At 41.8% G+C, this 16,745-nt stretch overlaps 1 protein-coding gene across 1 annotated transcript; it reads left to right on the forward strand.

Moving 5' to 3' along the window:
* The first annotated feature begins 445 nt into the window (after positions 1-445).
* Positions 446-16,244, forward strand: pik3c3 (phosphatidylinositol 3-kinase, catalytic subunit type 3). Its single transcript, XM_085760270.1, has 25 exons — positions 446-841; positions 2,233-2,421; positions 2,847-2,990; positions 3,710-3,839; positions 4,997-5,083; positions 5,770-5,865; positions 5,972-6,043; positions 6,313-6,417; positions 7,107-7,199; positions 7,367-7,552; positions 9,044-9,174; positions 9,662-9,743; positions 9,863-9,930; positions 10,453-10,558; positions 10,636-10,752; positions 10,843-10,974; positions 11,794-11,922; positions 12,178-12,247; positions 12,630-12,694; positions 12,806-12,890; positions 13,566-13,640; positions 13,741-13,909; positions 14,948-15,038; positions 15,291-15,416; positions 15,942-16,244. Exons 1-25 carry the CDS (start codon positions 777-779, stop codon positions 15,954-15,956), a joined length of 2,628 nt encoding a protein of 875 aa, XP_085616396.1. The 5' UTR covers positions 446-776; the 3' UTR covers positions 15,957-16,244.
* Positions 16,245-16,745: the final 501 nt, after the last annotated feature.

Genomic DNA, 16,745 nt, shown 5'->3' on the forward strand with positions numbered 1-16,745 from the left:
AAAACAGTGTTTGTTTTATGTAGGTTGTATGTTTAAGGTTTTGCCCCTTTTGTCCTTTTGACAATGACAATAAAGTTCTTAAATCTGAATCTTTTGCATAGGTTATTCATCTATTTGCTTTGTTCATTTATTTGTTCATGGGTAATGCAGCATTGTTGATTTCAAACCTGATTGTTTTTTGTGTTATTATTGAGAGAAAAACACTTAGAATTGATAATGATACAAAACAATGCATTGTTTATATTACACAAGGCTGCTAACTGTTACAAATAATGGTCGGAAGTAGGCCTACTTTAAATAATACAGTAATACACCTTTAATAAGCATGCTGGAAGCCCCGCCTCTTCGCTACTTCCCACTTCCCCCGACCAGGCCTGGTGGATCGATCCCCGATGCAGTGATCACCGGCCGGGTGCCGTCAGTCTGGCTGCAGCTGGGATCGACTGCTTCGGTCTAGATGTAGATTTCGGCTGCTGCTGCTGCTGCTGTGTTGTTGTGTAGCTATCAAAAACACCAAATCATGCCCGGCGAGACAGCCGTCAAAATAATGTCCTTACCGTGAATTTAGACGTTTTGAGTTATCTTTTACAACTTCGTGCTCGGCGTCGTGACGTCTGTGGCCGTGTGGGCGGCGCGTGAGCCTGGTACCGAGCGGTGTCTCGAGCTGATCCGAGGCCTTGTCGCAAAACCCAAACCGCTCAAAGTCTCATATAACCGTCCGGGGATTTTCATGTTCAGGGTTTTTGGTTCATATTTAGTGTTTTTTCCGTCGGAAGATGGACACTGACAAGTTCAACTATGTTTACAGCTGTGACCTGGACATCAACGTTCAACTTAAGATGTGAGTTTGTAACTTAACGCGCCGCGTTTTGTCAAACGGACAAACTAATCTATCTTGTGACTTGACAGGATGCTTGCTGTGTTTGCTGAGTGTGTGTGTACGTGCGTGTGTGTGTGTGTGTAATTGGGGACTCGCGGCTGGACTTACTTTATGAGGACAAAAAGTCCCCATAACCTACATTGTTACAAATTACTGTGAAACTTGGTTTAAAGTTAAGTCCCCTGAAAATGAATGTAATACAATGAAATCTGCTTGTTATTATGAGTTTTAACCTACTAAGAGGTTTTTATAACAGGCAGGTTGTCTACCAGATATGAACTGAAATTGCATTGTGGTGTGTTGAGTGTTTATACTAACCTAGAAATAGGGCTGCACGATTGATCACAATGTAAACAAAACGGCAATATGGACGTTTTTTTATGATAAAGGTAAAAATGTGTCACAACATTGTTGTGCATTGTGTGTTGTGTTATTACAGCGATGTAGGCTACAGACCAACAAATGATATTCTCAAGATGTAGAGGGACGTGTGTATGGTACCCCAAAAAATATTATGTCATCAATTTTATATTGTAAATCTACTGGAGTTAATAAGTAAAATTGACCATTCAATTGAAATCACAATCACAACATCTACCCATATAATTGTAATGTGATATTTTTTACAGTGTGCGGTCCTACCTTGGTACTAAAACCATTTGTCAGTTACTCAGCAAAGTTATAAACTAATAGTATCATTGAAGACACTTGTCAAACCAGTGTATACGACTGTGCTACTTTTCTCTTAAACATATGTTTTTCAATTGATAATAGATTAATGAAGAGAATAATCAATGAGATGATTCACAGTGAAAATCTAATGAAGCTCTATCTAAAATGTGTGGTAGTTTTTGTCTCATAGCTAGGTACATCTTATTCTCTACTCATCAGAGTTGCAAAACAACTCTACTCATCAAAAGCAAACAGGATCCAGTTAATTGACCGTCTGGTAAACAGAAATCAACTGACCGAACCAGTCATCATCAGGATGTTTACTTTCTCTCCCATGACTCCAGACAGCATGAGCAATTTGAAAACACAATTCTCCCTGTATTAACATTATGTGTGTTCGTCTCATGAGTCTAATTATTGCGTGAAAATGATCAAATCAATTAAGCGTCTGTGAACTGTGCCCAGTTTTTCTCTAATCTTATTATCAGACTGGGACAATGTGAATCAGGCTGTTGTTAAGTTTTCATGAATATTACATTAACTTTTTCAACTAATGAAGATTTCTATTTTCAGTTTAATGCCTCATCTTGTTTTAAATTTAAAAAATGTTAAGAGAATGCTTTCTTGATAACATTTGCTTCTCACTCTCTTCTTGTTCTTCTTTTCTTCTCCTCCTCCAGAGGCAGTTTAGAAGGAAAACGAGAGCAGAAGAGCTACAAAGCGCTGCTCGAAGACCCCATGCTGCGGTTCTCCGGCCTTTACCAAGAGAACTGCTCAGACCTCTACGTTACCTGCCAGGTGTTTGCTGAAGGAAAACCTCTCGCCTTGCCTGTTCGCACCTCGTATAAAGCGTTCAGCACACGATGGAAGTGAGTTTTAGTCTCCAGTTTAGACTTATTTTCTCAACTTTTACTACACATTTCATTTAGTCTTGGTTTAGAAGAACTGGTCAAGTGTAGCTTTTAAGTTTCAGTGGAGCTTTGTAGCATCATGGACTTTTAAAATTTGACTTAAGGACATGTCAGTCTGTGTTCTTAACCATTTTTCCTTTCACTTACTCTTTATGACATCAACTTAAACTTGTCCCCAATTATTACATAAACACATTTCTGTATCATAATTTTTTCAAGTTTTCTTCCTCTTCTAGAGGAAACTAAGACTGTTTTTTTCCAATTTCCCTCCAATATAGGCAAATCAATTTTCCTTAAGCTCTAGAAAAAATCTTATATTTTTGTCCTCTCACACCCTGTCCATCTTTTCTCCTCTCTGTTCCCTCTCCTGCCGTCCGGTGCAGTTGGAACGAGTGGCTGCGGCTGCCTGTCAAGTACCCAGACCTCCCTCAAAGTGCCCAGGTGGCCCTCACGGTGTGGGATATCTACGGGCCCGGCAGAGCTGTCCCCGTGGGCGGCACCACTGTCACTCTGTTTGGCAAATACGGGTGAGTCTTCAGCTCCTTTTTGCTCCAAGGGTTTGAAAGATCACAGCTGCAACACTCAGTACGTTTACATGACACTTGAGACAACCGAATTATTGCCTTAATACAACTATAACTGGACAACTGAGTGCATGTAAACGCGTTAGTCCGACTAATATCGGACTTCTCCAACTCAGATAATGCAATTGGAATTCGACTTTCTCCGGCTCATGTGTATGCCTTAATCAGAGTTTAACTGGACAACGCACACACCCCCCATGCTGGCATAAGACCCCGGAACAAAAACATCCAAGAAAGCCGGTTGCAGAAGCTATATTGTTGGAGCGTTACAGCGTTCTTATCTGCCTCTCGAAATCACCATGACCACGAAGGATAGCGTGCACCTTATCTGCACAATAAGTAACGCGCACATTACGTTCGAGGTGAACAACGTTGTAACGATTAACCATCTTGCTGTTGTTCGAAAATGCCGGTCTGCTGCCTGGCTAACAGGTCAACCAGAAAAGGGGCCGTATTAATTAACCCGCTGAAACGATGCGTAATCGCCGCCTGGTGTTGAGGAGGAGGACACGTTCCTGTCAGTTATTCGATTTTCTCAGTTGCATGAAAACTGGGACAAGGACAGAAGTCCGATTAGACGCCAAAATCGAATTTTGAGCATAGCTGTGCATGTAAACGTACTGACTCTTAACTCTGAAACACATCCTCCCGTCCTCTTCTAGCATGTTCCGACAAGGGATGCATGACCTGAAGGTTTGGCCGGGCGTGGAGGGGGACGGAGGCGAGCCCACCACCACGCCGGGACGCACCAGCAGCAGCCTGACAGAGGACCAGATGGGCAGGCTCGCCAAGGTACAATCTGTGTGTGTTTGTACAGGGTTGAGGGTTAAGGAGAGAGTAGGACTTAAAAGGATGAGAGCGAGGATGAGGAGGCAGGGATGGAGGGTTTGAGAAAGGAAACATTTTGTTGCGTTGGATAAAGAGAGAAACCCTCGGATGTCTAAACCATCGTCTGTTCCAGGGCCCTGACCTGGAGGTACTCAGTGATGTGAGTACAAGTGGAGGAGGAGTTAGTGTTGGCAATGCAGAGTGTGTGTGTGTGTGTGTGTGTGTCGTGTCCTGTATGCGTGTGAGGAAAGGCCTCGGACAAAATGTATCTGCGGAGAAACCTCAGCATCTTCTTCTCACTTGGATCCCGCTCCACGTACACGAGGATCATCACCACCACATTAGGACAGTTCAGACTGTGTTGAATAAACGTATAAATCCTCCGTATTAAACCCCTGAACACTGGTTTGTTCTGTGTGTAGTGAAATCCCCACACAGATACATTTTGACCCAGGCTTTGTGTGTGAGCATTTGGTTGGTCAAGGAGTATGTCTGTGTTCTTGAAAGCATCACACACATCGGTTTTTACGTTTTTCTGCTGTTGCCATACTACAGTGTATTTTGTGTAAGTGTGTGTGCATGGATTTTAATGTGTATGTGGACATGAGAAAGTCATATTTGTAAACTTGTTGCAGCTTTTTGGAGTATTAAGAGGAGGGAATATATTTCATCTTAACATCATCGGATTCGATTGGCTCTTTTTGTTCTTCATTTCATTCTTAAATCAAACTCATTGATTCCTCCATGTTTTATTAAAACCCGAGTGCAGTCGACTCGATACATGTGAGTTTTTGTTTCTCGGCTGCTACCAGCTCGTGTGTTGTTTTAAAGAGTGAGAACTAATTCTAACCAGCTGAGTTGCGGAGCTTCCTGTTCATGGCCAAGTGTGTGCTTACATTCCCGACACCCGACACACCGACTGATGAGTGGATTGGCTGCTGAGCGCGCGACCGGAGACGCTGGATTGGCTGCTGGCACCGAGTTTGTGCATGATTGGTCGAGCTATTTGCACACCAGCCGTCATACTGTGACCACAACCTCAGACTCTGTATCTTAATTTTTATTTTTTTATATTCTAGTAAACCTCGTTCCACCTTTGTCCCTCTCTTGTGTCCGTGCAGCTGACGAAGGCCCATCGACAGGGCCACATGGTGAAGGTGGACTGGCTGGACCGGCTGACCTTCAGAGAGATCGAGATGATCAATGAGGTGAGAGGGTTTGTTTGGGTTTTTTTTTTTTCCACTTAATTTTTATTCATTTTTTCTCAAGATGACATACATTTCCTTTCATTTACATTTTCCCTTTCTTATATTCAAGAATCCTGTAAGAAAACAGTATAAATACATAACTAAAAAGTTTAAAAAATATATAAATATATGATAAGATAAAATAATAAGTAAATAGTAACAACTGTATTACATAAATTTAAAGAGAGGGTAAGGAAAAGAAAAGAAATAAATAAATAAAAAATCCATACCCTCGAAAGACATGGTGTGATTGTGTGAACGTGCCAAGAGTCCGAGGCTACAGTCTCATTGTATTAACAAAGGCCATGACAGGTTTCCATTGCATAATAAAGACAGGTTTTTGAAGCCTCAATGAATATTTAATTGCGTGAGAGGGTTTTAAAGAGAAACTATGCAAGTCTGGTTGCTTTTCTGCTGTTTTGCTAACACTCTTCTCGTCCATGTGCATTTGTTTACAATCCGTGGAGCGATCACAACTATCACAATTAGTCCAGAGCTTTGTAATTAAGGTAAAAATGTAGCATAGCCACGGGAGAAATCCTGCTTAATTCCTCTTTAACAGAGTCTGTCTGATCGATCAATCACAGCAAGTGCACGTGGTCTTCAGTGTAAACATCCTCTCCGTTTGTGTTTGTGTTTTTCTGCAGAGTGAGAAACGCAGCTCTAACTTCATGTACCTCATGGTGGAGTTCCCCCGTGTCAAGACGAATGACAAAGAATACAGCATTGTCTACTACGAGAAGGTATTTACATGTATTTCTAATGTGTATATATAACCAGATGTGTCTGTATTTAAACCTCTGGAGGTGTTATCAGCTGATCCATGTGCTGTGCTCGGCCTCTGTTCAGGATGGAGACGACTCATCGCCTGTTCTCACCAGCTGCGACATCGTCAAAGTTCCTGACCCACAGATGGGGATGGTGAGAGGACAAACACTTCTTTTGATAACTGAGATGTTAAAAATAAAAAATAGAATAAGATGTGTAGAGATTCATGAGGAAGATGATCACAGTCCTGTTGATTGCGGATGTTTGTATCACAGCTTTTGGTCCCAGAGCTCAATGATTAGAGAAAGTATTTGAAACCCAAGACCAAAGTAGTCATGCATTCTGTTATTGCAACACTTACGCATGTTATTATAGTGAAAACGAGCTTATATACATTATGTTCTCTTCATTTTTCCTCACAGGAGAACCTGGTGGAGAGCAAACATCACAAACTGGCTCGTAGCCTCCGCAGTGGGCCGTCGGATCACGACCTGAAGCCCAACGCTGCAACACGAGACCAGCTCAATGTAAGCAGCTCTGTTCTCTTTCTAATTAGGATGTACATGTAATCAAATCCAATTAAACTTACTTAAAATTTAAGTACTTGCTTGTTATTATTGTATTAGTAATGGTTCAACAATGTTTTCAAGCTGTCATTTTTAAACATATTTGAGTAGACTTCAGCTTTGCAATGTCTTCATACTAATCTTCACCAATTCAAGTAATTTCCAACCATTTCATAGAGCCTCCTTCTTACATGTTTTAGTTTTACTCTTCAGATATTGTTTCATCTTTTCAAGATTGCTTCAGCAATTTCTTCACTTAATTCAGCATTGTTTCAACTATTTATTCGGCTCATTCAGCTTCCAGCTTTAAGCATTCACCGGTATTTCCTTCAGGAAATACATTCCCTAGTCTTGTCCTGTACCTCCTTCATTTTTTATAATAAAAACCTCAAAAGAAGGATAATGAAGCATTTTCATTTTCCATAATATCAGCAATTGAAAATACTGCTACATGTTGGAATGAAAACACATTTCCTGGTGTTAATCACTGAAACTGATGTGTGTGTGTGTGTGTGTGTGTGTGTGTGTGTGTGTGTGTGTGTGTGTGTGTGTGTGTGTGTGTGTGTGTGTGTGTGTGTGTGTGTGTGTGTGTGTGTGTGTGTGTGTGTGTGTGTGTGTGTGTGTGTGTGTGTGTCCACCTGCACCAACAGATCATCGTGAGCTACCCTCCAACCAAACAGCTGAGCTCTGAAGAACAGGACCTGGTGTGGAAGTTCAGATACTACCTCACCACGCAGGAGAAGGTGGGAGAGTTACTTATTTCACCTCTTGTCAAATGAAACTGAACAGTTTTCTCTCCAAACTTCTCGTATTGTCACCATGTCCTAAAGCCTGTTCCTGTGAACCGTCTCTCACACACTGAATGCTTCTTCCTCCTCCTCCTCCTCCTCCTCCTCTTCTTTTGCTGCAGGCGTTAACAAAGTTCCTCAAGTGTGTGAACTGGGATCTGCCCCAGGAGGCCAAGCAGGCCCTGGAGCTGCTGGGGAAGTGGAGGCCCATGGATGTGGAGGACTCCCTGGAGCTGCTGTCGTCCCAGTTCAGCAACCCGACGGTCAGACGCTACGCCGTGGCTCGGCTGCAGCAGGCGGACGACGAGGTAGGCGCCACTGGCCGCTGTCCGTGGGGGGTGGGGGGGTCAGGAGGAGCGTACGAGAGTGGGTGGGAGTCGATGGGTCAGTCTGTGTGGATAAAAGTTTCAGAAATGTTTTCACTCTCTTAAATAAGTGTGTTTTTGAGTGAATTAAAGGGATACTTCACCCAAAATCGATAATTCACCAATTTTCTACTCACCGTCATGGAATTGGAACTTTGGAACTCCAAAAGCATTTTGATAACTCAGAAAGTTCTCCAAACCCTTTCTTGGCATGACGGTGAGTAGAAAATTGGTGAATTATCGATTTTGGGTGAAGTATTCCTTTAAAGCAGATATCAGTGGAATGTTTTTGTTAATATAAGTCCTAAATAGTCCTATTTTCCGTCAGCAATCACTTACATGAAGTATTTCAGCCTAAACACGAGTCTCTCCGTCACTCTGCTCTGCTGTAACCCGAGGAGAAAATTTTCCTTGTGGGATACAAGTGTTATCCAATGAGGAGAGAGAACGGCATGAAGGGCTGTGTGTGCAGCCAAGGGATGCGCGTGAATGTGGTGACGTAGCACGAGGACCAATTGATGCCTGACAAGGGCGGGGGCTGCTAACTCATGGTGCGTTCAAGGAAACTCGTACTTTGTGTTTTTCCTTCCTGTGAAGTCATACCAGTTGGATCTGGTACGAGTTCACGGGTCGGAAGTTACGAGTGGCCGTTATAGGGAACTTTCACAGACAACAGGACGGTAAAAACACGAGCTACGGGTTACCTGGAACGCTACCAAGTCGTAGTTGTGACTTGAAGCTGTAACTTACGGTTTCAAAAGCCTGCCTTGAACACAGCATTAGCCGAAACGGCCGTGCCACTGATATCTGCTTTAAGTCTTAAAACTATCTAATCTACTTTATTTATATAGCATATTTTTAAAACATAAAAGTTTACCAAAGTGCTGCACAGTTACTAACATACAGGAAACAAAGCACAAAATGGTTAAGAAAACATGTAGTAAGAATTGAAAAATAACAAATAAGGAAGAGCCAATATCAGAGGTCACACAACTCTCATGATGAGTTAAAAGCCAAGGAATAAAAATAAGTTTTAAGACGCAATTTAAAAGTAGGTAGGGTGGGGGGACATTAACATGAACTTAAACCATAAAAAATATTTGTTTCCTCTACTTGCAGGAACAGACTGTATCTATGTATTTTTACTATGTGATCATTGTTGACTTGTTTTGTCTTATGTAAGTCTTGCTTATCTATCTATCTATCTATCTATCTATCTATCTATCTATCTATCTATCTATCTATCTATCTATCTATCTATCTATCTATCTATCTATCTATCTATCTATCTATCTATCTATCTATCTATCTATCTATCTATCTATCTATCTATAAATGTAAATCATACACGGAAAAAGTATTCAAGCAACTTGGTATTAACTAATATGGATAAAAACTCTGTTCTCTATTCTGACCCCTGTGCCTCCTCTCCAGGACCTGCTCATGTATCTGCTGCAGCTGGTCCAGGCGCTCAAATATGAGAACTTCAGCGATATCCAGGGAGGCCTGGAGCCGGGCAGCAAGAGAGACAGCCAGGGACTTTCAGATGACTCCGCACTGGACAGGTCAGTACAGAGCTACTCCGGCTGCGGATCATTAATAAGTCGTCACTACAAGCAGCTTTTGACAGAAGGAAAGCACATGTGGAGGCTCTCCTGTGGTTCAGATGCTAAAAATGACACCGAGGGGCCTGAAACTTTTGTTCTACCCCCTCCTCCCTGGATCTAAATTTATGTCAGAGTTTCTCACCGGTCGGGAGAGTTTTCGCTGCTTTGCAGAATTTGATTATTGTTCTTTCAGGAAGCGTTATGAACTCATTGGGTGCTGTGATGTTACTGGCAGGTCCACAGCTCTGGCTGCAGTGTCAGGCCGTCAGCTGGAAGCACAGAGCTGGAAATGTGCAACCGTGATGACCTAAAAATAAAAACAGGAATGACCTTCCCTGGCTGAAACTGTCTTTTGAGGAAAAGCTCACTTATGTTTTAAGACATCTTGTTCTCTGACGGGTTATTGTTAATTAATTCTGGCTCCTTTTGCTTTTCTTTTTTGTAGCTCCCAGATTCTGTCTGGCACATCTGGGCCGACCACTGTGCCGCAGAAGGGCAAGGACGGGGCTGACAGCGAGAATCTGGAGGTAAGAACATAGCTGAATATAAAAATAGCGGAAGTGTCCCTCAGGTGAAGGCAAAAATAATCTATAAATCCCCTTGTGAAGCAAAATCTGGAGTGTTATTAATGTCTGTGTCTCTGCAGCAGGACCTGTGTACGTTCCTCATCTCCCGTGCCTGCAAGAACTCAACGCTCGCCAACTACTTGTACTGGTGAGTTAAGATCAGTGTGGCTTTCTTTTCTGATTGAAGAACAAAACCAGGTTCATTTTTTTAAAGGGACAGTTCAACATTTTGGCAAATTCTCCTATCGCCATAATCCCTATAGTCATAGCAGTAGGTTCATTACTTTTAATTATCGGTGCATGTTGTTTTGAGATCAGCGGGGCAGAGACGTGAGCTGCTCAGTGAACACAATGGAGGTGAACGGTACAGGTCCCCTGTCCCTCATCAAACTCATCAAATACACAATCCAACAACTCCAAAACGCTCTGGTGGACAAGTTGTGACCTGCACATTCACCACGCTATGAGATAATCATGTAACAGTTTGTTGAGGGACAGGGGTCGTGTACCATTCACCTCCATTGTGTTCACTGAGCAGCTCACGTCTCTGCCCCGCTGATCTCTAAACAACATGCACCTACTGCTATGACTAGAGGGATTATGGCAATAGGAGAATTTGCCAAAATGTTGAACTATCCCTTTAACAAGTTTGTGTTTGTGCGTCTCTAAGGTACGTGATCGTGGAGTGTGAGGATCAGGACACTCAGCAGAGAGATCCCAAGACCCACGAGATGTACCTGAACGTGATGAGGAGGTTCAGTCAGGCTTTACTCAAGGTCGGCATCTCCTCACATCACAGGACTTCATCACCTTCATCTCCGCTCTGATATTCACAAGTTTTTCTCCCCTTCAGGGCGATAAGAGTGTGAGGGTGATGCGCTCGCTGTTGGCCGCCCAGCAAACATTCGTAGACAGACTGGTGCAGCTGATGAAGGCCGTGCAGAGGGAGAGCGGGAATCGCAAGAAGAAGGTGACAGCACAGCACACGCAGAGAGAAACACAGCTGCACGTTTTGTTTCCATGTTGTAACATCGACTTCTCTCTCTCCCTGTGTGTGTAGACGGAGCGGCTGCAGGCGCTGCTGGCCGACAACGAGAAGGTGAATCTGTCGGAGATCGAGCCCATCCCTCTTCCTCTGGAGCCGCAGATCAAGATCAGAGGCATCGTCCCGGAGACGGCGACGCTCTTTAAGGTATAGGAGACATCATCCTCATCAATCACTTAATACAGTGGTTCTCAAACTTTCTTTTACACCAAGGACCCCTAAATGACACCAATTAGACCACGGACCCCCATTGGACAAAATTTTTAAGCAAACGTCAGAAACACACAAATATTTGAGTGAAGAGCGTTACTTTTTTAGTCAATGTACGTTCAAATTACGGCCAATGGCGTAAATTTTTGGAAATATTATAGAGACATTTCTGGGGGGAAAATTGTACAATTATTCCAAAAACATTCAAACATTTCTAGAACAAGTGGTAAAAATTCTCCCAAAAAATATAGTTTTTAGAAAATTCTTGCAAAAAAGTGGTAAGACTTCTAAAAAAAGAAAAGAAAAAAAGTTACAGATTTTCTAGAAAATAGTGGTAAAATTTCTCAAAAACAATTCTAGAAAAAAGTGGTAAAATTTCTCAATAAAGTTTTTTTTTTAATCTAGAAAACGTGGTAAAAATTTCTTTAAAAAAAAAGAAGTAGAAAATAAATAATAATAAAAAAGTAGTAAAATTTCTCAAAAAACTTTAGAAATTCTAGTAAAAAGTGGTAAAAATTTCAAGAAAAAGTTGGGGACCCCCTTGAACCCTCTCAAGGACCTCTTAAGGGTCCCCGGACCCCACGTTGAGAACCACTGACTTAATATACCTGAGCAGTGTTTGAATATAGATTCAGATTCGTGGTTCGGCTACACCTACTAACCTCTGATGTCGTGTTATTGGTTGATAAAAAGTAAAAGAGCTCCGGCTACATCCACGATGCGCTCATGAAAATGTTGTGTGTGTGTGTGTGTCAGAGCGCTCTGATGCCCGCCAAGCTGATCTTCAAGGCCGAGGATGGAGCCATGTACCCAGTCATCTTCAAACATGGAGACGACCTGAGACAGGACCAGCTCATCCTGCAGATCATCTCGCTCATGGACAAGGTGAACTTCCATCCAAGGACTTCCATCCTGGTGAACAGTCGGTTTCTTTTCTTTTATTAAAGAAGAAAACCGGTGAAAGTTTTGGATCAGGCAGCTGCTCTGATCTTTGAACCAGGTTTTTAACAATACTGAATGTCCAGAAGATTAACTTTCACACGTGTGACAGAAAACAGCTGCTGCTCTTTTTAAAATGCTGTAAAAATATTCACTTTGAATAAAAATAAATATTTTTCCTTCATATTTTTTTTTCTTCAGCTTCTGAGGAAAGAGAATCTGGACCTGAAGTTGACTCCCTATAAAGTTTTGGCCACCAGCACCAAGCACGGTGAGTTCACTGAGCGCTGTTTAGTAGAAAATAGAAACAGAATAAATACAGAAAGACACATTTTACTGATACAAAATCAGAGTGTTTTTCTTCTTCTACTTCCATTTCTTCTTTGCTTGGATGTAGGTACTATCTAATTTGTGAATTAATTCTTTGTAACAAGGGGTAGACAATATAAGTTCGCTTCTTTCTGCCCCCTTTCATTCAAGAGTTACAGTATTGTCATTGTTTTATTTTATTTTTTGTTTTTTATGCTCGATAAATGAATGAAATAAATAAATAAACTAAACTAAACTTAAGTGTAACTTACTGACAGAATAATGAACATAACACATTCAAAGAAGTGCATGAATAAAGAATCAGTAAAATGTCGTTGTTTCAGGTTTTATGCAGTTTGTCCAGTCTGTTCCTGTCGCTGAAGTCTTGGCCACTGAGGGAAACATCCAGGTGAGCACAGATCCAGGACACTGCGTCTTCTTTGTACTCTGTCTACACTGCAGGTTCCTCACACTCTGTCCTCTCTCTCACACACACACACACACACACACACACACACAGAGCTTCTTCAGGAAACACGCGCCCAGCGAGAAGGGACCGTACGGCATCAGCTCTGAGGTGATGGACACCTACGTCAAGAGCTGCGGTGAGTCTGTCAACTGAAGCAGATCTGTGCTCCGTCAGTTTCCTTGGTAACACTTTATAATAAGTACACACTATTAAGCATTAGTTAAAGCAGAAGTAAGTGATCCGGTCGTTTTGTCTAACTTCTTGTCAGCCGATGGAGTTAGCAGTCCCCGCCCTCGTCCCTACGTCACCACATTCACGCACATCTCTTGGCTGTACACACAGAGAGGACTGCCCCTTTATGCCGCTCTCTCTCCTCATTGGATAAAAGTTGTAGGATACAAGGAAAGTTTTCTCCTGGGCTTACAGCAGAGCAGAGTGACTGACAGACCTGTGTTTTAGACCAAACACTCTATATAAGTGATTGCTGTCGGAAGATATAACTATTTAAGACTTATATTAACACAAATATTCCGCTTACTTCTGCTTTAAGTATTAATAAATACTGAATTCATCATTAATAACACATGAATACTCATTAGTATGTAGTTTATAGATACAGTAAAAATGTTTTACTCATCACTGTTAAGCACTAAATGTGTTTATAAACTACATACTAATGAGTATCCATGCGTTATAAATGAATTCAGTATTTATTCATGCTTAACTAATGCTTAATAGTGTGTACTTATTATGAAGTGTTACCGTTTCCTGCACATCAACCGATCTGACGTCTCACTGTGCCTCCCTCCAGCTGGTTACTGCGTCATCACGTACATCCTGGGAGTCGGAGACAGACATCTGGACAACCTGCTGCTGACCAAGACCGGTGAGGAAAACGCCTCATTTCAGTGATAAACAAGTTAACAAACAATCTCCTCTGGACACAAAGATGATTCCCTCTCCTCTTCCTGCCCCGTTCCTAACAGGGAAGCTCTTCCACATCGACTTCGGCTACATCCTGGGCCGAGACCCCAAACCGCTGCCTCCGCCCATGAAGCTGAGCAAAGAGATGGTGGAGGGGATGGGAGGCATGCAGAGCGAGCAGTACCAGGAGTTCAGGAAGCAGTGCTACACCGCCTTCCTGCACCTCCGGAGGTGGAGATCACACACACACACACACACAACTCCTGTCCTTTAAAGGGATAGTTCAACATTTTGGCAAATTGGCCCATTGCCATAATCCCTATAGTCATAGCAGTAGGTTCGTTACCTTTATTGTCGGTGCAAGCTATTTTTAGAACGGCGGAGCAGAGCCGTGAGCTGCTCAGAGCTACGCTACGGGGGCTAATGGGGTTTCTTGGTTTCCCTCATCAAACTCATCAAATACACAATCCAACAACTCCAAAAGACAACTTGTGGACAAGTTGTGACCTGCACATTCACCACACTATGAGATAATAACTAAACATGAGACAGAGTTGTTTTAGAGGTAAATACAGAGACTGCTTGCTGAAAAACTGCCCCCGACAGGAACGTGCATCAGCAGTTTTGCATGTTTAATCAGTTTGTCCAATAATGTAAAACCAAATCAAATCAAATAAATGTTATTTGTCCCAGAAGGGAAATTTGTCTTGGGGACAGGAAACAAAGGAGCAGCATTAAGTTCAGGAAGTAGTGGAGCTGTGCATAGAGCTCATTAAAGGTAACGAACCTACTCCTAAGACTATAAGGATTATGGCAATGAGCCAGTTTGCCAAAATGTTGAACTATCCCTTTAAGACTTTAAACAAGTTTGACATGAAGTAAACATGTAATGCAGCTGAAAATACGGGACCACTACTTTGGTTTATACATTAGGTTTAGGATTAAGGCCTCATACAATAACTCAACTAATTTTTACTCCTTGGCTTTTATTACAGCATGAGAGTTATGTGGTCTCTGTCTTTCATGTATTCTTGTATTTCTTAGTGTTTTATCTGATCTTGTGTTTTTCTTAGTGCTTTTATATGGTTTTAATTTACTGCATTTTAACTTTAACTTTCTTTATTTTACTGTTTTGTATCTGTTGTGCAGCACTTGGTAACTTTGTTCTTTTTCAAATGTGCTATAGAAATAAAGTGGATTGGATTGGATTTAAATAAAAGATGTAAAAAAAAAAAAAGTAAAACATGCTTCCTCCCATTGTTTCTTCAGATACTCCAACCTGATCCTGAATCTGTTCTCTCTCATGGTGGACGCCAACATCCCTGACATCGCTCTGGAGCCGGACAAGACCGTTAAGAAGGTCGGTTTGGTGTTTGGTGTTACTTTCAAGTGATGAGGAGAACATGCTGATTGAATCTCACATAGATTAAAAAACGTTCAACTTTTTTCTATTTGTTGGATCCAGACATATTTAGAGCAACTTGAACTAGTTACACAGATAAAACCTGTTTGTTCCCTCCACCATCAAATATCCAGATTTACAAACTAAGAGCAATGTCGCCCGGTGAAGTCATGAGTTTCATGTTGTTGCTGTTTATTTTTTTGCCTCCAGGTGCAGGATAAGTTTCGACTGGACCTGTCGGATGAGGAGGCCGTTCATTACATGCAGAGTCTGATCGATGAGAGCGTGGGAGCTTTGTTTGCTGCTGTGGTCGAGCAGATACACAAGTTTGCCCAGGTGAGGGATAAAAAACGTACAACTTACTTCAATAAAAGAGATCCTCAGATCGATGAAACAGTTCCTGATGTTGAGGGGATTCGTCAGCAGAAATGTTACAGGACAGTTTAGTTTGAACTAAAATCACTGCTGCTTATTCTCCAAAGTGTCCCATAAATTCCTGTTTTACAGTATGTATACCTTTTTAAATTGATTCCTTCAGAGTTTTCTCACACAAGATAAAACAGATTTTCACTCTGTCATAAACTGAACTGAAACCTGTGTAAATAATCCACAATTTAAACCTGTTTAACAAGTTAAAACCTGCTGCAACAGCTCCTGCATGTGAAGTCTCATCATGTTAAAACGCTGATTCTCTGTTGAATCAAGAGTTCAGCTTTTTCCAGCTTCCTGTTAATTTTTAATTATCATATATTTATAATATAATACTGTAATGATACATTGGTTTAGGAAAAAAAAGTGAAAATGTTGAATTCTCATTTGAACCCCAGCAGCTGTTTAACTTTGTTCTCTCTCTCTCTTCAGTACTGGCGCAGATGAGCAAAGACTGGAGACGAGGACGAACTGGATCGAACGTTTGCGAGAGGAAACGCGTGATCGTGCGGCTCCGACACGACTGACGATGTGCGTGCGCGCGTGTGTGAGCGAGGACGGAGTAAAGAAACCCAATGACACTGTTTAAAAAGGCCAAGAATGCACTGCCAACCTTTACTGCAAGACGGCTAAACAAGGACAAAGACGTCTTTTGTTTGCTCATGTAAATATCATGTATATTAATTATTAAATGAATGAATGAAATGTTCGGCCAAATAAAGACTGTTGATACAACTAAACAAACTGTCCATCTGTGGGGTTTTTTTTTTACTCAAGTGTGTTTTCTCTGTGTGTATTTTTCATCATTTTAGCCCAACAAAAGTGCTGCCATGTAAGCGTTTAGCGCCATGCAGCCTTTATGGCGCGCAACATGTTTCTTAATTGAGCGTCGCTGACCATCTGTGGTCAGCGAAACAAAGCTGAACCCCCTCAGAGGGTCGGTGAGTCACCGAGCGAGTGACTAAGCATTTCCTGCCAGACGCAGAAAGACGAGCCAGAGCGCGTGATGTAAGAACAAGAAAGAAGAAAGTTGGTAGATACATGTCAGAAACATACAGCAGCCTCCACCGCTGGCTGGTTTTACATCGTAAATGAGGCACATAACAAGACATAACAAACTTGAAAATAAACAGATTCTTTAATTCTTATTGTAGAAAACTACACAAACACACATCCACTTTAACATGACACAGCTTTGGGAAACAGGAGTGATGCATCATGGTACAGAATAAGTTC

Source organism: Trachurus japonicus, chromosome 18, assembly GCF_045865225.1.
Source record: "Trachurus japonicus isolate A0001 chromosome 18, Traja_1.0".
Classification (NCBI taxonomy): domain Eukaryota; kingdom Metazoa; phylum Chordata; class Actinopteri; order Carangiformes; family Carangidae; genus Trachurus; species Trachurus japonicus.